General features: G+C 42.3%; 1 protein-coding gene across 1 annotated transcript in view; it reads right to left on the bottom strand.

The window, feature by feature from the left end:
* Positions 1-9,837: 9,837 nt before the first annotated feature.
* Slc7a14 (solute carrier family 7 member 14) overlaps positions 9,838-21,028 on the bottom strand; it is a 47,100-nt gene continuing 35,909 nt past the window's right edge. Inside the window, exon 7 of the mRNA XM_048346015.1 lies at positions 9,838-10,323. Coding sequence (XP_048201972.1) covers positions 10,001-10,323 — 323 coding nt within the window. The 3' untranslated portion in view covers positions 9,838-10,000. The remainder of the gene's footprint in view (positions 10,324-21,028) is intronic.

The following is a 21,028-nucleotide window of genomic DNA, read 5'->3' as shown; positions in this document are numbered from 1 at the left end:
CTAGGATTATGTGTGTGAGCCACTAACATAACCTTTTGATTTTTTCCCCCCACCTTTGAAGTTTGTGATAAATATCCCTAATATACACTTTACCATTTTAGCCAAGGATTAAGTGCAGAGTTGAGTGGCGTAGGTATCCACATTGTCTTCTGACTGTGACCGATATCCTCTTCTCAACTTTTCATCTTGCAAGAGCAAAACTCTATGTCCCCAAACAAGTCCTTCTTGTCCTTCAACTCCTTGGGAATTGCATTCTACTTTCTGTCTCTAGATTTCTTTTTCTTCCCTTCCTTCCTTCCTTCCTTCCTTCCTTCCTTCCTTCCTTCCTTCCTTCCTTCCTTCCTTCCTTCCTTCCTTCCTTCTTTCCTTCCTTCCCTCCTTCTTTCCTTCCTTCCCTCCTTTCCTGTCTCCCTGCCTCCTCTCCCTGCCCTTCCTTACCTTTCCCTCCCCTCCCCCTCTTTTTTATTCAGTATGGGATTTGAGCTTAGGAGTTTATACTTGATAGGCAGGTGTCCTAGCACTTGAGCCACATTCCCAGCTACATTCTCTAGGTTTGTCTACAGTAAGTATGTTATGTAAGTGGAATCTTACAGTATTTGTCTTTGTTTTTGTGGTTGGTGTGTTTCACTTAGCATAATATCCTGTTGTGGCCTGTGTCAGTATTTCCTTCATTTATAATGTGGAATATTTCATTGTATGTATTACTACCTTTTGCTTATCTGTTAGTGCATTGATGGACAATTGGGTTGTATCCAAGTTTTAGTTCTGGTGAATAATGCTGCTATGAATATGAGTGTAAAACATCTCTTTGAGACTGCTTTCAATACTTTTGGATCTACCTATCTATCTACCTATCATCTATCTATCTCAATCAGTCATCTATATCTATCATTTATCTATCTTGATAGATCATATAGTAATTCCATTGTACATTTTTTGAGGTTCACCAAATTATTGGCCACATTTGGGGCACTACTGTAGTTCTCATCTATACCCAGAAACTCTCCAATGAGATAGTGTCAGCTCTGTCCTCAGACGCCATTTTGGAGAGAGAAAATACAAATGACTGAGAATTTATCTCAAAGAGACTCAGCTATCTAAAGCATGCAAAATGGAAACACAATCATGAGTCTGTAAAACTGGCCCGTTTAAGGTTTGTTTTTCCCAGGCAGGCAGCCCTTCACTAGGGAGACCAGTAAATTGCAGGCAACAAAGGCATGACAGACTCCACGCATCTCACCTTTCCTCCAGGTGTCAACTTGAAGCATCAAAAGATAAAAAAGAAAAAAAATTATTCTTGGAAAAATTATACTAAGTGAAGTGAGCTAGACTCAAAGAAACATGAACTCCATGGTTCCCTCATAGGGAATAATTAGTACATCTCTAGGATGGACATAGCAGAAGAGCACAATAGCTATGCCCACATGAACACGTAAGATAATGCTAAATGAAATGAACTCCACGTAATGGAAATAAGTGGTATATCATTGTTGTAGTTAATTTCAGCATACCATGTGAAACCGTACCTTGTTTTTTTTCTCTTGTACTCCCTTCCTGTGGTTTTATTCCAGCTATTGCTGTAACTGATCTTAGAACCCGAACACTGTACAGACATGTATTGGAACCTGGGAAGGGAAAAGGAACACCAAAATTGAGAGACAAAGGATAAAAAGACAAGCCATTCCAATAGCGATACTTACAAAACCAATTGGTGTCAACCAACTGTACAACTCATGGGGGGAAGAGGGAAATGGGGACTGGGGAGCTGGGGGGAAAATGAGGAAGGAGGTTATAAGTTGGATAAGAAATGCACTTGCCTTACATATGAAACTGTAACCCCTCTGTGCTTCACTTTCACAATAAAGAAAAAAAAACTATGCTACCACTAATGTAACAATATGTGGTTTGGGACTGTAAGCAGGTCATGTTTTTCTTTTTTCTTTTATTTTTTTTTCCAAATTTTTATTATCAAACTGATGTACAGAGAGGTTACAGTTTCATACGTTAGGCATTGGATACATTACTTGTACTGTTTGTTACCTCGTCCCTCAAACCCCCCTCCCTCCTCCCCCTTTCCCTTTTCCTCCCATGAGGTGTTCAGTTCACTTACACCAAACAGTTTTGCAAGTATTGTTTTTGTAGTTGTTTTTCTTTTTTTACCCTGTGTCTCTCAATTTTTGTATTCCCTTTCAATTTCCTAGTTCTAATACCAGTATACACGGTTTCCAATATACTCAGTTAAGATTACAGAGATAGTGTAGGTACAACCACAGGATGTTCTTGTATCACCTTCCTGTGGTTGTACCTAGGTCATGTTTTTCTAGCTTGTACTTAAGCATGGTAGCAAGACATTGACTGTTCTGTCTTAATTGAGCGATGATGCTGAGGAAGAGGAGGGCCTGTGGCATATTTAGAAGTTGGCACTAGGAAAAAAGGAAGTCACAAGGCAATAAAGGAGACAGCTCTGTTCCCAGTGAGAAGAACATGGCCCCCCGGGCCATGGGGCCCTGCCAGCTTCTCCCAGGCGGCCACGAAAGTGGAACTCTGTTTCATCCTCTCAGAAACGAAGTGAGTTCACAAAGGCTAGAATTTACTGGCTTCCTCCAAATTTAATTTTTATATAGTCCACGAGCTGTGCTTTAAAAAAATATTTTTATATCTGAAAAGGAATTTTTCACAATAATGCCAAATGAGCCACTTATCTGTCTTTTGTACAAAAGATAATTGAAATACTTAAGGCAGGATTCACTTACTCATCTTCAACTTAGAAGGCAAAAGTAACAGACTCCAGGTGCTGGGTGGAGGTCAACATAATGCAGGAAGCCTCAGTTTCTCTCTCTCTCAAAAGCTTTACATCATTATGGACATTTTATACTAAGGCACTTTGCTCTTGTCCTCATTAACCCATTTACAAATAAAATTTAAAGGCACACAGAAAAAAGCTTTATGCATTTATTAAAATATACACATTTTGGTAAATTTATAATTTTCCTTTAGTATTTTGATAAATCAATATATTGTCAACACCACAGTCATTTGAAAATAAAACACACCCCATAATACATCTTCATATTGTTTCTTTCTTCATGGTACATTACAGCCCATTGTACAGTGCACCAATGGGAATTTAAAAACCACAAAACGAACACACTTCTTTTTTTTTTTTTTTAACAAATACAGCAATTTCATACAAAAGAAAATCGCAGAGAGCAACAACACCAGAAATTACCATCTGCACAAATGCAAGTTGTACTTCTTAAGGACCGAACAAAACTGAAACACGTTAGTGAGATCTACAAGCCATATTTATAACTTTGGATACGAATTAGACACTTAACATTTTTGTTCCACAGTGAGAAAAACTAGGATGCGGGTTTCTGTTGCCAGAAGCGCATGATGACATGGAATGAGCGCATAGCAGCTCTCTGTATAACCTGCAGCTCCTTCTCTTAGCCCGGACAGTTGAGGTATTTATGCGCTTTCACCACATTGTCACTGCTTTGGAAAGTGGGGGGTCATGACTTCCAGTGTAAATTCTCAACCTCAGGACTACAAGTGGGACAAGGGTATCAGCAACTACCAAGCCCAATCAACCCATGGGCACGCACCACAGTCCCTAAGAGTCTGTACTTCTTGAAAAATCCACAGGCCCCATAATTTCCTTTAGCAAAGATCACTGATGTCAATGTCAGGAAAGCATAATAGAAAACAAAAACAAAACTAACCTTCTGCTCCCCAGGAAGTTCCTAGCATAAAATCCAGGCCACCCTTAATCCCTAGTTCCAATAGAAAGCATTAGGAAGGGTGGGCGAATGCAGTCATAATGTTTGATGTATATATGTGATAATGGAGCCAGGTAAGTCGAGGGGAAAAAATGGAGTTGGGAGAGATGGGGGAGAGTGATGGAAGGGTGACATTGATCAAGATGCATTGTACTCATAAACTGCCATGTTGAACTAAAACCCTGGTGTACAGCTACTAAAGGATGATAAATAAATAAATAAGAAAATCAAAGCAAAAAAAGAGAAGAAAGCCATTTGTCCCTCTAAGTAGATCAATATGTACGAAATGTTCTGAAAAAGTAAGAAATTAGAGCTGTCAGGAGATTTTGAGCCCAAGGCTACTTCATGTAGCTCCATGCACCTAAGAGGGCTGTTGAATGATTTCTACACTATTCTAGTTGACACTGCAGAATACATATTCACTTCTGATGGGCTTTCAAATTTCTACTAATCCCTCTTGGGCTTTTGGTCCTAAAAAAAAAAGAGAGAGAATATTCTTTATTTCTTCAAGAAATCATTTTGGCAAAAGGCAACTGCCTAGGCATTTCAGAACGACGTGCACGTCGCTGAAGCAGAGCGAGATGAGAGATGAGCAAAGCCTCTTAGAAAGGAAGTTTCCCCCAAGAAGAAAAAGAAATATATGAAACAGCCTCTCCTCTGGAGTCTTAGAAAACAATCGAAGTAGGGCCAGGACGAAGAAGATGTCCAGGAAAATGAGAATTTGTGTGCTCATCATGATCCCAAATGAGAACTACAACATCAGCTTGTGGGAGGAGCAGCCTGCTGGCTGTGGATTGTTTGATTATCATAAATAGGGGCTCTTTCATAGCCAGGCCACTGCTGATTGCCTACTGCAGCCTCTCTCTTAGGCTCTCCCAAGGGCCTGTCTAGACAAATGGGTCCTTACTATCTGGGAGGTACATAGAAACAGGGGAAGAGGATGCTGGGTAAAAACTGATGGGGACACACCCACTGGAGATTTCTTGCTTCAGTCTCCGTGGAAATGGAGTGGGCTCACACCCTCCCCCCCCCACCTCCAGTGACCAGCTCTGTCATGCATTTCCTCTGCTCTCTTCTCCCATAAGTCATTAGGGCTATCTCTAGATGGTTCACCTGTAATTTATTTATTTATTTTTTGATTTTTTAAAATTAAATTTCATTGACAAGGTGATGTGCAGAGGGGGTACAGTTATATAGTAAAGTAGTATCACCTGTAATTTAGATTTATGATTGCATCAGTCACACTGTCTCTCTGGGACCCTGTGTGTATCTCCTCCGGCTTCAGAGACATTTCTTGGTTTCTCACTTCACAGCTAGTGGGAGACACATTAGATGCACCTGCTGGGGACTCTCTGGGAATTCCCACTAACATCTCAGGCCCTGGTAAAATCTGGTGGCAAAGGAGTCAGTGATTTCTTCTAGCCTTCTCGATTGATTCCTCCAATGGCTGTAGCTTCAATTAATTAATAAGTTAGCTTCTTTTCTTTTCTTTTTTTTTTTTTTTTTAGGTCCACGACCAAGACTCGAACTTGGAACCTGATGTTTTCACTCATTGGTTAGTGCTCCACCAATAGAGCCCACTTTCAACCACTTTTAACTTTAATTAATTAATTTTTTTGGGTGCTGGTTACTGGGGCTTGAACTCAAGGCCTTGGTGTTATATTTTAGGCTTTGTACTCAAGGCTGGCACTCTACCACTTGAGCTACCCATGCCTCGACTTTTGGGTTTTTGGTGATTAACTGGAGATGAACGTCTCATAGACTTTTCTGCCTAGGTTGGATTGAAACCCAATCCTCAGATCCCAGCCTTCTGAATGGCTAGGATTACAAATATGAGCCACCAGACATGTAGCTTCCATTTATGATACAAGGAAAAAGAACAAACTTCAATAAGCACAGATAAAAGGATATCTAATTTGCAAACCATTTTCACTAGAATAGAGACATTTCTTTGTATTTTGCTTCCCCAAAATTCTCAGGTCTATATCCTGACCAGTCTTGAAGAATGGATTGCTAAATCCAACAACTTTAAAAAAATAAGTTCATGATAACCACAATAGAGATAGATACTCACCATTTTACTATTCGTTTTCATTATCAAGAAGTAGAATTGGATTCTTTACCCAATTCCAATTCTTTTCTTAGCTCAAAAATGGCCTAGCACTCAAGTTGAGGAAAACTGAGAGCTAAGGGGTTACTTTTTAGAGTAAATAGACCAAAAAGACTGTTAGGTTTGGTTGTTGAAACTTACTGAAAATTTTAAAGTGGCTATAAAGATCTTTATGTTGTGTTTATGCTTATGTTTAAAGACTACTCCCCAGCCTCACTAATTATAAAATCAGATACAGGATTCAAAGGAAGAATTGTACATTGCTTTAAGATGGAGGCCTTTCCATTGACTATGTTAATCTACTTGAGTCTGCATATGCTTTGTTAGCTTCTTGCCTAGATAATGAAACCAGTGCCCAGCTGTCTTAAAGTCTAACCTTCCCTGACTCATATTCCCATCACTTCTCAAATCATTCTCCATCCAAGCAGAGCCAATCGGTTTGACATTTGCATTTGTCTGTGAGTCCTTTCCTATCTTCCTGGTAGCTTTTCTTGCTCTTCCACCTGTAAATCATGCATACATTTTAATCTCCAGTCAGACTAGCTCTTTGCTTCCCCTTGATGGAGACACGGTGCCATGTATAAGTTAGAGGACTTATACATGTCCACTGTCTGTGTCTTCCTTATTCCCATCTAACCAGTTACCTTTAATATTGTTCTTTATACATTCCATTTCCTTTACTTCTTAAGAGCTGAATGTCCATTTTATTTATATCACTATCATACCACTATATGTCATGGCTCATAATAGTCACTCTGCAGTTAATTGATGGAAATTTCATTTTCATTCATTCATCCAATCATCAAATAGTATACGCCAGGCACATGTAGTGGGTAGAAATCTAGCTTTAAATTTATCTGTGGATTTTAGTGGTCTGGACTATTTTTATCCTTTACCTCACTCTAGAAATCTTTGTTCTTATCATAAAAAGGTCCTTCTTGTCATTGTTACCAATTCCAGTATCTTTTAAAGGAGTCCCTTCATTGGGAAAATTTAGTTCAAGTCCATCAAGATTCTGCATTTGTGCACTGAATACAATTTTTATTTTGCATTGTCCTTCATTTTTTGTTGAATTCCTCACTTATCTTGCGTTTTTGAGCCAATGAGTTTTATCAGTTGCCAAATCCTTTTGATATAGTACAGAGTACCAACAAATAAATAGAATAAAACTTAAAAAAATTGGCTCCAAATCATAAATCTTCACACTGGGACCTCACTAGAAGAGCTCTTGCTGTGAGGAAACATTTAATAAAATAAAGGTCTCCTTGGAGTCCAGTCAAGAGGTCTGAGTTCTAAGATACTTATTACAAGATGACCTTACTTCAAATAGTTTTCTTGTGCCAGTACTGGGACTTGAGCTTGGGTCCTCACACATTCGCTTGGCTGTTTTGCTCAAGGTTGGTGCTCTATAACTGGAGCCACAATTCCATTTGCTGGTTAATTGGATAGGGGTCCTGGATCCTCAGATCTCAGCCTCCTGAGTGGCTAGGATTACAGGCGTGAGTCATTAGCACCCAGCTATAACCTTATTTTTTAATGTAGTCTCACAAAAATGGTGTTTAGATATTGGTTAGGAAAACCTCAATACTGCCTATCTGGTGGTTGATAGCATTTGACAACTGCCTTGAAAAATCTGAGACTACTTCACAGGAGCTAGGAAATATGAGGGAAAACATAATTATCTATCTTAGCAAACTTTGCCTGCCATGTTGAGTCGTTTTGAACTGAGATTTCTAGGGAGATGATTCCTCAATTTTAGAAAACTAAAGAGACAATAGCTCAAAAATATATAAAGATCCTTTGAGGGTGGGCAGAGGAGGAAGAATGGCTTTGGGGATGAGTGTGGTTCAGAAGATATGTATAACATCAACAGCAGTGATGTTAACTAAAGCAAGTGTTTTTCCTTCTCGTGCTACAAGAATCATACACGCCAGCCACCAGGTTACTGTTCACTAGTGACAGAGTGAAAACAGTTTTGTCATTTTGCATCTACTTTTCTTTTGAATGCATTTAAGAAGACACCTTCCCTCCATCTAGATGCATCACAAGTCTAATCGATGGCAAAGCAGGAAGAGCTCTTGAGTCCTGAAGCCAGTTTCAAATTTTGCTTTCCCAAAGACTACTAACAATTAGTTTCATAATTAAATCCCCAAGGCACAAACCAGGCACTGAAGCTCTGTGGTTGAATTTAGGCAAGAGCTCCAAACAATGATGATGGAGGAATTAAAAAAAAGAAATCTAAAAATTTATAGTGATTTGAATTTCATAGTATCCTTCAGTTAGGAGTATGATAGGAATTTTGTTTAAAAATCTATTTTAAGATAGCTAATTTCAGATGATTTTTTATGTTAGGTTGCATGCAGCCCACGGCCTCAGTTATGAGGACTTGTTAAGTTTGGTAGTTTTATCTACAACAATCTGCTATCAGGGGGTTCTTCTTTGAACTGTGGGGGCCCCTGGGTAGATTCTGTACTTGTCAGGTCTGCCACTAGCCTGGCATTTTCTCAGTCGCTGTTTGTGACTGAGGGTCACTATGAGGGTCCTCTCCAGGACCCTACAGCATGCCAAGAAGGCACAAGTATGAAACTTGAAGAAAGAATAAACTTCAATGTTAGCTGGTATGTTCTGGAAAACCTTTAGCAGGTTGATAAATGGAGGAGACAGTCAGGTGGGGGAAGAGAGAAGGGATTTGCTGTCCCAACTTTCGTAGATATTTTAGTATGACTAAATTGTCTTCAGATACATTGAGATGCACACAGTGTAATCATTCAAGTGTAGAATTCCTGAGGTTTTCTGCTGTAAATGTGCCCATCCATCCAGTTTCTAGAAAGCTCCTTTAAGAACCCTTCTTCTAGCCCAAACTTAAATCTTCTCAGGTAGCTCTATTTCTAGGCTTCAGTGAAATGGCTTTGGGAAATAACAGGAAAAATACTCTAAAAGTGAGATAGCACCCCCTCTCCCCCCAGGATTAAGGTCTAGAATTGAAACATGAGCTCATGGAATGTTATTATTTAAGTAGCTGGGCTTCAACCTTTTTTCCCCCCAGAGAAATGGCCACCAATGAAATGGTTCTCTATTTTTTCCTCTCTCTATATTTTTTAAAGCTAGAGAATTTATAATTTTAGAAACATGAAGTAGAATTTGCAATATGATCTCAGTGTCTGGGTCACTGGACCTTGTGAAGATTTATATCTGGTTAGAAAACAATCAGCCTACTTCTTCCAGACATACTAGTGCCATGAAATCATGCTCTACCTTCACCCTCTTTTCATCAGCGGGAGCTGAGAACCTAGGTTGAGGGAAGGCACGACAGAGAGCTAATTGCTGTCAATGCCCTTCTGGTCTCCACTGCTAGAAACCATTTTTGTTGTTGTTGTTGTTTCTGAACCTTTAAGTATAGTTCTGATGGTGCTTCTCATCTGGGTTTCCCCTCCCTGTTGGATCCAAGAGTGCTTTACAGTGAACTTGGAATCTTTGAGGCTGACCTTGGCTGCATTTTAACATTATAGTTTAAAAATTGTGAGAGTTGAGGTGAATACATAGAAATGTGTGTTCCTCCAGGATTCTTTTGGGTGTGTGTGTGTGTGTGTGTGTGTGTGTGTGTGTGTGTGTGTGTGTGTGTGAGGTTTCAGAGCAAACCTGTCCTTGGGAGCAGCTCCGAGCTCAGCTGGGAATGGAGCTTTGCTTTCCTGAGGTCAGGTGGCTGAATGCGGCCTTTTGTCACAGTGGCCTTGGGGCCTCCCCAGCCGGGCCTCAAAAGGGCATCAAGATGCTTCCCGCTTTCTTCCTGGGGTCTCCAGAAGAGGTAAAGGATTCAACCACCAAGGCAAAGGCTAGGAAAACATACACTGCCATCACTCTGATGGCTCATCTAAGATGGAATTTTGTAACCCTCTTGCTTATTATTGTTATTATTATTATTTTTACAAAGGGACCAGATAGAGGCCCTTCCACAAACTTATCCTGAAGAGCAAAAATAGCAAATGATAGGCAATGACTGGGGACTGGATTTGTGAAATGAGAGTCCCAAAAGTTTCCCCCCTTCTAGCCCACAGGTTACATTAGGGAACACTGAGCATCATCGACGCTACCCTCTTGCTTGTTTATTCTACTCTGGAGAATAATCTAACTCATCATTTGCAATCAGGGCCTCTGAGTTCTGTTTGTGTTTGCTTTTGCTCTTTGCTTTGCTGCTCGTCCGGGTGTTTGCCTTCGCATCTGACATCTGCTGGTAACAGAAGCCTTTGTCCTCGCCTGGCCCGCCCCAGTCCTCCTGGCTCTCGCCCTCGGTGGCATAGGAGAAGCCCTCCTCCACAGAGAAGGGGTCCTCCACGTCGTAGCGCTGGTAGGTGCTTTGGTGAAGGGCTTCTTCCCGGGCGCTGATTTCCAGGGTGCTGTTCCAGATGCCGTACCCAAAGTAAATGAGCATGCCTGTAGGGGGAAGGCACAGGAGAATGAGTGGCAGCCTTGGGGTCCACAGCATGGACCAGAACGGGATCGACACAGTGTATTGATTTAATTATTTTGGGGGCCGGTTCTGGAGCTTGAAATCAAGGCCTTGTGCTCTTGCTTAGCTCTTTCACTCCAGGCTGTCACTCTACCCCTTGTGCTACATCTCTGCTTCTGGCTTTTTTTTTTTCTCTCTCTCTCTCTTTAGTTAATTGGAGTTAAGAGTCACTTGGCTTTTTTCTGTTTGGGCTGACTTTGAACCACGATCCTCAGATCTCAGCCGCCTAAGAGCTAGGATTACAGGACACGAGTCATGAGTGCCTGATTACGTAGTGTTTTGAAAACACTTGCATTTGATGCTCTTGCAAAATTGGGAGATCCTATAACCAGGTGTGGTGGTGCACGTCTGTAATCCCAACACTCAGGATTGCTAAACCAGCAGGACAGCAAGTTCAAGGCCACCCTGGGCTATTTTGGAAGACACTATCTTAAAAGAACAACAAAAACAAACCCTAAACCAAAACAACAAGGAGAAATAACCCCCAAATAGCACAATAAAACAAAAGAAATGTGGGAGATCTTGCATTAGACACCCCAAATTTACAGTTTTCCCCGGAGACCTGACTGTACCACCTCTATGTTCTGCAGTAGCAGATTTGGGCTGGAGGTGAGAGCTAGCCACCTCTTGAGACGGGATACAGCCTTTGAGATCCTCTCCGTCTCCAGATCCCAGCTGAAATCCAGTGCAGCACTCCCATGGCTGCCAGACAGAAACGCACATTTTTCATCCCTGGGTTAAATGCGTAAGGATCAGCAACAGTACACTCCCACCTTCCCATAACAGTTTATATTACTTATTGCACCTATTAAGGACTCTTACTTTACCTCTTAGCAAGGTGCATATATTATTAGATGATCTAACTTGCCACTTCTCACTTACTAAGAGCACAATATATTCCTGCCATCCTAGGCTGTCCGTTTTCGGTTGGGTCCTTAGACTGGTACGTGTTCCTCTTATGGCCCTTAGAACCTCTGTCTATGCGATTCCCTGTACAGGTGTTATGATTTAATAGATTCCAAAAGAACCCTGCCACTTAACTTTTGCTACATGGATGAATGAGAACACTTGATGGGCATAAAATACCTACAGGTTTCTGTGCTGATACCATTCCAACCAAAGTATGTTCATCTCTCCAGTAACAATTATATAACATCTGTATGGTCCAATAGCTGAGAATCTCTGGGCTGTACTATGCCTGACACTCATTCTCCTCCACTATGTAGGCCATGCCATGTGTGGCCACTTAGTGCACTCAGTTAATCCAAGTTCTTGGGGTCCCCCAGCATCCTCTTCTAAGAGGCATCATGGTGGCATCTAGTCAGCTGCTTTCTTTCTTTTTTCCTCCTCCTCCTCCTCCTCCTCCTCCTCCTCCTCCTCCTCCTCCTCCTCCTCCTCCTCCTCCTCCTCCTCCTCCTCCTCCTCCTCCTCCAGCTTTTTTTTTTTTTTTTGGCCAGTCCTGGGCCTTGGACTCAGGGCCTGAGCACTGTCCCTGGCTTCTTCCCGCTCAAGGCTAGCACTCTGCCACTTGAGCCACAGCACCGCTTCTGGCCGTTTTCTGTATATGTGGTGCTGGGGAATCGAACCTAGGGCCTCGTGTATCCGAGGCAGGCACTCTTGCCACTAGGCTATATCCTCAGCCCTCCTCCAGCTTTTTTGCTCAAGGCTAGGGCTCGACTACTTTGAGCCACAGCTCTGCTTAGGGTTTTCAGGTGCCTGGGCTGGCTTCAAACTGTAATCCTGATACCTCAGGATTTCAGGTAGCTAGGATTACAGGCGTGGGCCACCAGTGCCTATCTTCTCAGCTGTTTTCTTAGAATCATAAGACTTGCCTTCCTCCCTCCTTTGAACCTTTAGAAATATTCCTTCCTTTGAATCTCAAGTATGTGTCGTTTTAAGTTTTCATTTTTCTCTTTCTCTCTGATGGCTTTCTCTCTCCCACTCTCCCTTTACCCCCCCAGTGAAATCAACTTTCCAGGAGCCAAAGTAAGCAGAGATTTAGAGTCCTAATTGGTAATAAATCCTGGAGTTAATCATTCACAGATGTAGCTATTACTGCTCAAGTAGCCACTTCGGTTTTTTGGGTGTTTATTCTTTGCTGTCTGGAGGTGGGGTGGTCACAAGGGATAGACAGAAGTCTTGTGCAGAACTAAACATCACATCAGGGCCTTTTCTCTTTGGGGCCCCTGCATGCGTCTTGGGGAATGTCTGTTTTTGAAGTGGTTCTGGTAGATCAACAGATATACACCTCCTGTGTGTAATTATGCTCTTCTTCTAGACACCCAGGGCCTAACCAAATCTTGCTTCTTTCTTCTGCTTTAGATCTATTCTGTAATTATTTTCTTTTGGATTTCCTCTGACCCTGTTTGTACCATTTTTTTGGGGGGGCAACACTGGGATTTGAACTCAGGTTGTTGTGCTTGCTAGGCAAATGCTCTCACTAAGCCATGCTTCCAACCCCCACCCCCCTTCTTTTGCTCTGGTTATTTTCGAGATTCAGACTCACTTTCTGCCTGGATTGCAATCTACCTATTTTTCACTTCCTGCCATAGCTAGAGTGCACACTACCACGCCCAACTGTTTTTGTTAAATTGGAGTCTCGTGAGGTTTTCTGCCAGTGCTAATCTGGAATTGAGATCCTTCTGATCTTAGCTTCCCAAGTAGCTAAGAGGACAGACAGGAGCCACCTCACCAGGTTATACCATCTTTTTCTCTTCTCTTCTCCCTCAGCTTCTCTCGTCTGCCACTACACAGCTCCCTACAACTTAATCATGAGCTGGTAATGGGGATTTTCTAAAAACTTTGATGCACTTGCTCATAAAATAATAGATATTTGAGCTGGAAAAGACTGTGTATCATCTCTGTATTTGTGTGTGTGTGTGTGTGTGTGTGTGTGTGTGTGTGAGAGAGAGAGAGAGAGAGAGAGAGAGAGAGAGAGAGAGACCAGGATTCAAACTCAGTACCTGATGATTTTAGTCATTGTCTAGCTCTCTATCAACTGAACCATGCCTCCAGCCCTTCATCTCCACATTCTAATTTCTTCATTTTGCTGAATGAACAGGCTGAGGAACAGTGGGTGTGTTGCGTGGGTCTGAGAGGGCAGAAACGCCTTGAGTAGTGATAATGAAGGCCTCTAGCCTATCCAGTCTTCACCCTTCCCTTCCTTGAGCTGGCTTATCGACTGTGTTCCTTGCAGTAAACATTCAGTCAAGTTTAGGTCTTCCGTTTGTTCTTTGGGATCACTGGGCCTGGAAGGAACACAAGTGCATGTACACACAAACATACACGCATGTATGTACAGGTATGTGCATGTGCCTTCACTATAAGTGCTTTGAAGAAGTGACTGTATAGACCTGCCATGTTCAATATTTGGGGATTTTAGTGTTTTCTCTGGGCCAGTAGTTTCCAAAGCATGCTATTCTGTCTTTGATATAAATTTTAAATCCAGGTGCTGTGAATAAGATCTGTCTGAACATGACTTGAGCAAAGTTGTTCTAGACTGTTCCATTCTGTCTGTCTTTAGCCTTTTTGCTGGCCTTTGAGTCAGCACAGTAAAAGGAAAGACAATATGGGAAAAATCACTGTGAGAGGCAGGAGAAAGGATGGAGAAAAGAGAACAGTGGGGCAGGGCAGTGAGACAGAGAGGAACAAATGACAGGGGTGAGGGAGGGAGAGAGAAGAGAAGAGAAACATGGAGTGCCATCTGTCACATAAACAAGGGCTTTGTGTGGAGGAGTAAACAGAGCTGCTAAAAGCCTCCTGTGTGGAAGCCGGCGGCAGTGAGGAGAGAACGATACATGAGGTCTTTTCTAAAAACTTGGGGTGGTGGAGTGGGGGTGGTGGTGGTGGTTTCTGGGAATCCTGCATACAACGCCTCTGTGTACGGATGTCCTCCAACCAGGCTGCACCTTCCTTGTAGCCAAGGAGCTCAAAACGGACAAATGTACACAAAGGGGATTGTGTTTCCACAGCTAGTCTCTCTCTCTCTCTCTCTCTTTCTTGTGTGTGTGTGTGTGTGTGTGTGTGTGTGTGTGTGTGTATGTACGTACGTACATGTAGGGTGATTATGTGCCTCTCACCAACAGGAAAAACGGGTACCAAATCATAAACAACTGTCCATAGCAACACAATGAGCAATGAGATGTTGAATTGTTCCAGAACTTTCCTTTTCCTAACTCAAGGATTTGGGACCTCTTTTGTTTATTTCTCCTATCTACCTGGGGAGGCTACGAGGTATAGATTGATGGGAAGCAGTTTTGCTCTAGTTTGAAGACTTTTCAAAAACATACCAAAGTGGAACAAATAATAGACTACATTTCATGTTCTCATCTTCACTATGCCTTCCGCCACTCCCTTGCCCTTTTCTCTTGAGGTTATTTTGAAACAAATATTTCCCATCATCGGTTTAATTTATACATATTTCTATATGCATCCCTGAAATGGACTCCTCTTGAAAATGTAACATTATCATGCTCATATCTAAAATTACTAAGAATGTTTTGATATTATCTGATATCCAACAGTATTAAAATGTCTCCAAGTTATTAAGCAGATGAGGTAAAATTCTCCACCTTATGAGTCTACTCACTACTTTCTGTAACATCCTCCTTGCTTGAAATAGTATCTGGACACTGTTATTTAAGACCTGCACTGGAACTAGCATTGCATTCTCTTTATTTTTATTTTTTTTGGTGCTGGTCCTGGGGTTTGAACTCAGGTTGGGTGCTGTCACTGAGCTTTTGCGCCGCTCAAAGCTAGTGCTCTGCTATCCAAGCCACAGTTCTGCTTCCAGCTTTCTTGGCAATTAATTGGAGATAAAAGTATCTTTCTTGCCCCGGCTAGCTTTGACCCACAATTCTCAGCATCCTGAATAGCTAGGAGTATAGGTGTGAGCTACTGGCACCTGGCATTTAAATATATTTTTATTTTTTTGAAGTAGTTGTACAAAGGAGTCACCATTCAACAAAGCAGTTTCTGAATGTAATGCCTCCCCTTTCAACATTCTCTCCCATCCCTCTCAACCTTTCCCCTTCCCTCAATTTTCTTAATTTTATAGGGTATGCATTGCATTTTATGACTGCCTTATTCCTCCCTTCCTCTTTGTGCATTCTCGTATAAACCCCTGTATATGGGAAACTTTTATCTTTTGAGGATGGTTTGGATCATTAGCACAAGCCAGAAGTGTAACCAAATATAACAGAAGTATAACTTGGAGGAAAAGGTGACTGATTCATCAATACAATATTTGTTCTGTTTGAGCATTTAATCCTACCCTTTCTCAAACACTTTGATCTACCGGTTTGCAATGACACATCCTATGTCATAAATTCAGAAGGAAGGCTGACAAGCAGAAGGGGGCCGGTATTGGTGTTGTGTCTGAGGCGTTCCTGCTGGGCTGGTTGGGCCACTGCTTGGGTTGTTCCAGGCACCCTGTGGTTAGGAGTAAGCACAGAAGTGTATCAACATTTCAACAACAGACACAGCTGTGCCCGGAAATACAAGATAAATGGTAGCCCTGGTCAAAGGCATGGCCAGGAAGCCTGTGACGGGCTGCAGGGAAGGGATGCATACAGAGAAGCCATTGGCGTCCTTTCCACAGAGCAGTTCTGTGATGGAGAATGTGCCTCGGAGAGATTCAGGCTAGGCAAGAGGACGGATCAAGCCTACAGAAAGCAAATCGCTTTCTTATGGAGCAAGATACCTTATGACCTCACAGCCCTTTTATTACAGCTCTTTTATAGAATGTCATGCCAGGCATTGTCCCAGAGAAGACCTGCACAACAAAGCAGCCATTGAAACAGCACTGGAACTCGCTGCTCTTGACTCTTAGCTGAGCGCTGTTCCTGTCCCACCCAGTGGTCTCTGGGGGAAGGGTTGGGAATGCTGAATCTGCCTTCAGAGGCTAAGGTACCCCAACACCAGCTGACCAAACACTACTTATGTGGATCCACCCTACTGCAAGAGAAACAAACGTCTATGAACCTGTGAACAAAAGGGGTCTCCGTCCTAGGGGCAAACCCAGAGCAAAAACTCAACACTGGAGAGAGACTGGTTGGCATAAACCATTACAGCACATTTCCAGGTCCACAGGAACAAACACGGGTGGGATTTCAGGGCCCTGATCTCCAGGGTCCCCCGGGAGCTCCTTAGTCCTCTGTTGCTGGCTCAGAGCTCGGGTGGGTGGGGAGGTGGGCGGCTGACCTCAGGCTGGGCGGAGTGGCCTCTTCCTGGGGTGCACTTCCAGGCAGGAAGCCCTGCCCACTGCTGACAGCCCAGACACTCCGTGATGCCTGGAGGGCTTTTTATTTTGATTACTCAGAGATGAGCTTTCCCAAACAGACCTTCAACAATTCAGGAATGGTAATGAGGCTGTGTCTTCCCTTTCCACCACCACTCCTACTCTCACTCTTCCTGGCTGGTTTTTTTTTTTTTTTTTTCATACCACCACGAATTGCTTGGATTATAATAACATTGTGGTATGTTTAATATGGTGCCTTCAGTTAGGCAGGGGGGGGGGGTGGGCAGTGTCTCTCTCTGGCCCTGCAACTGATCTTAAATAAAGTCATGTGATTTTATGCTCAGTTTTCCATCTACAAAATAGTGGTGGGGCCTGTACACTGTTTGAGGTATCCAATGGCCATGACAAGTAATGCAATTTTCCTCCAGGAATGGGGAACCAGGAATTCTGCCCCGAACCCAACAGAAACTCAAGAGCCAAGTGTCCATGAAAGACACATGAGAAGAAGCTCAAAGCAGCAGCTCCAAACTGGAAACAACCTAAAAGTCTGGGAACTCGTGAATGGAAGAAAGCAGCTAGTCAATAATCCAAACTGCTACTACTACTACTACTAAAACATGACGAGCATCAATGTGAGTGACTGTAATGTTGGAGGAAGACAAAGGTCACCTGGTAAGAGCTTGAAGGCTATTGAAGCCTATATGCTGGCTCCTGCCAGCTTCATACTGCTCTTACCAGCTCTAGGGCTTTCCACTTCTACTACCATCTTTTTTCCCTCTTTTGGCTCAAAGTCAGGTCCCTATTTTGGCTACCACTGGTGACAGAACACAGAGCTTGCCCTGCCCCTTCTTGCCTGTGGATTGCCTTCTTGCCTGAGGATTGGTTCCATTCTTCACTGGCGTCTTCATGACTTCACAAACATTTTTTTAAAAGATATTTTTATTACATTAGTTATACAGGAAGGGGGATTTCACTGTAATCTTTCCACACATGTTTATTACAATGTATTCTAATCAATCTCAATCCTCTATCACTCTTCCTGCCCCACTTCTCTCATTTCCCAAAACAACAGGTCTCATTGTTCTATTTTCATAGTTGAAAATAATCTATTTCCACTGTATTCAGCCTCCTTTGCCCTCCTTTTTAGCCCCATCCTAACTTTCTTGCTCTTCTTTTGGAGCCTGAAAAAATTGAAACTGAAAATGCTGTTTCTTTTCTCCATTTTCTGACATTGCAAGAAGAATTTCAGACTTATTTATGGAACATACCATCAAGAGTATGATTATCCCAAGGGGAGAGGGGTAGAAGAATGAAGGGAGAAGGCGGGAGAATGCAGGTATGAATTCATTGTATATATCACAAAAGTGGGAAAAATAAGGGAAGGGATGGGTTGAAGAGGGGGGGTGAAGATGTTAAAGGCATGATACAGCTCAAGATGCATTGTATACATAAACTGCTTTGTTAAATGGCAAAAAAATTAAGAAAAGTGAGGGAAGGGAGAAGATGGGAGGGGTGGGTGAGAATGTTTACAGGGGTGACATTGACTAAGAGGCACTGTATTCATAAATTGCTTTGTTGAAGGACAACTCCTCTGTACAACCACATAAAGATAATACAATTTTTTTTTTTGAAAAAGAGTTTGTCTTCTTTCCAAATCCCGGGCTCTTCTCCTTCCTTTCCTCATAATACCATTTCCAATAGGACTAAAAATGGTATCTCAGGCAAAGACCACGATGGTGTGTCTTCTCTTTAGGATATTTATATCTTGATAGAGAACTCACGAGGCGCAAATTTCAAGTCCTGCCTCTTCTCTAAATCTATTGATAAGAATTCATCTTCCTCAGAGGGACTGACAACATTTCCAAAGGAAACCTCACAGCTCTTAGAGAAAGAGTGGTGGCAAGCTAGGTCTCTAGACAAACTACTCATAATAAAGAACTACAGGGCTCAGTAGGCCTGAAAGAAGACCTGGAAAATTCCATTGCAATGTCCTTACTCCCCGGGACTCTGCACAAGCTCTTGAGTGTTCTTTGACAAATCAGTTGTTAAGAGGATGGGATTATATAGGCTGCTTTGTATTTATTTTCTTGGGATTAATAAACATTTAGGTTAGAATTATTTCTCTCGTCTGAAGGAAAAGAAAATGTGCTGGATAATCTTGTTGGGGACTGTACTGATCTTACTTTGTGAATTCTGCTTTTCTGAAGGTCAAAAGCTTAGAAAAACATTGCTACAAAAATGTTATAATTAAGATTCATTTACAGAAGGTTGGAGCAAAAGTGTCTAAAAAAGATTATCAAGCTATGACTCAGCCTAACCATATAAATCTTCATTTTAAAAAGTAGTTGATGTTTCATAAGAAGTTTCATTTTAAAAATATCTTCACTGTTCTACCCAGGAAACATAAAGAGATTAAGAGGGAAAAATCTGATATGTTGAAACCGTAGAAGTTTAGAAGTGGCATATTTATTGTGTAAGATCATTCGAGATTTTTTTGTAAGCCAATTCAAGGTTGTGAGATGGATCTGTTTAAAAAAAGCTTCATTAAAATATTCAATTAAATTATCTATTCTGCTAGATAATTGCCTCTTCTCTAGGGATCAATGACTCTCAAACATGGGCACACTTTAAAGTCGCTTGGAAGGCCTGCCAAATACCACAGCTCCCTCAGAGATTCTGATTGCGTACCTCTGAGTGTACTCCACCAGCGGTTTCTAACCAGTTCCCAGTGAGATTGGTGCTACTGGTCTGGCTTGCACTTGAAGAACCCTTGATCTAGATTATTATAAACCTGTCTGTACCTGAAAATTACCCCCAGGAAGCTTTGAGAAGTACCCTCACTGGCTAACTGAAATCAGAAAAATCTCTGTGTAGGAGGTTTGGCCTTAGAATGTTTCAGAAGCAAACTGGAGTATTATTGACGTGTAGCCAGGACAGCTTATCTTTGTTCTGGGAGAAAGTTAGTTGTATGGCCACTTTCAAAAGTTATGATACCAAAAGTTAGTTAGCAGAAGGTGCCTGGAAATGCTGTCAGTGCTTCCCAAATGTGGTTTGTGGGCTATGCATGGTGACCAGCAGGACACCAGTGCCCTCTGGCTGGCTGGCCTGCTCTGCAGGGTGGCCCTTCCAGAACAAGCGAGAAGTTTCTGGAGGAGTTGGGAGTTGGTGCTATCTGCAAGATGACAGCGATGCTTGGGGAGTTTCCACTGCTTGATACTTCGGTGAGTACAGCACACACTGTGCTCTGCTCTGTGAGAGCCAGCTGGTCAGTTTCAAAAGAAGAACTAGGAATAAATATTTCTTATTGTTTTTCCCGAGGCATTTCTTGATTGAGCCCCCAAACAGCCACCAATTCAAGTAGATTTCTCAGCATTTTTATCAAAGAGTAGATTGAGGTCCAAAAGAGTTAGGGGATTTCCTGAAGTTATAAGACAGGGGTATGTTGGAGCTATGATTTAAACCTGGAACTGTTTGATGCCAAAATTAGAACCCTAGTCACCTAAAATGTCTCTGCGGTCCCCAAACGCAGAGATATTGTGTAGAATCAGCTATAGCATTTGTGAAGCCCAGTGAAAGTAGAACTTGCAGAAACCTTCAAGTTCTACTTCCGCACAGTCCTTTCTAGCTGTTCTGATCTGAGATTTCAGATTTCCTCGCTCTCCTTTGGAAGTGATTTTGCAATCACAGAGAAGCGTTTCTTGAGCATATAGTTTGCCACTGTGGTTGAGTCGCAGGAGACACACATGGACACTCCTGTCCTGGCCTCAGGCAGTGGGTGGATATTCATCCATGTGGTTCCTTGTCATCTTGCCTAGGCTAGTTGCTCCATAACTATTTGTCCTGCCTCTCCTTTGGGCAGGGAATACTTAATTTAGTACTGACTTGGCTAAGTATTTGTTGTCAGAGAGCAAGCTAAGTAAGGGGCAGGTGTGTAGCTTCAATCCCAGCTACTTGGGTGGTGATGATCATGGTAGATTACAGTTTAAGGCCAACCTTGGCAAAAAGAAATTTGAGAGACTCCATTTCAACTCATGTCTAGTTACAGTGTTGTGCCTGTTATCCCAGCCACAGAGGAAGCACGAGCAGAAAGACTGCTGCCCGGGCTGGTCCTACCTTGAAAATGACCAATGAAAGGACATGGAAAGGACAAGAGGCTTTCAGGGTTCGAATGCAGAGAGCCAGGCTCATAGACTTTCTGTAGGTGTGGAGCTGTCTGGTCCAATTTGGAGGCAAGTCTGCCCACGCTCCTTAAATCACGAGGCACATCTGTAATCCCAGCTACTCAGGAGGCTGAGATCTGAGAATCAAGGTTTGAAGCCAGCCTGGGCAGGAAAGTCTACGAGACTCTTCTCTCCAATTAACCACACAACAGCGAGAAGTGGAGCTGTGGC

This window comes from Perognathus longimembris, chromosome 5, assembly GCF_023159225.1.
Source record: "Perognathus longimembris pacificus isolate PPM17 chromosome 5, ASM2315922v1, whole genome shotgun sequence".
Classification (NCBI taxonomy): Eukaryota; Metazoa; Chordata; class Mammalia; order Rodentia; family Heteromyidae; genus Perognathus; species Perognathus longimembris.
The sequence above is the reverse complement of the archived record's forward strand: the minus strand, read 5'-3'. Positions and strand labels throughout refer to the sequence as shown.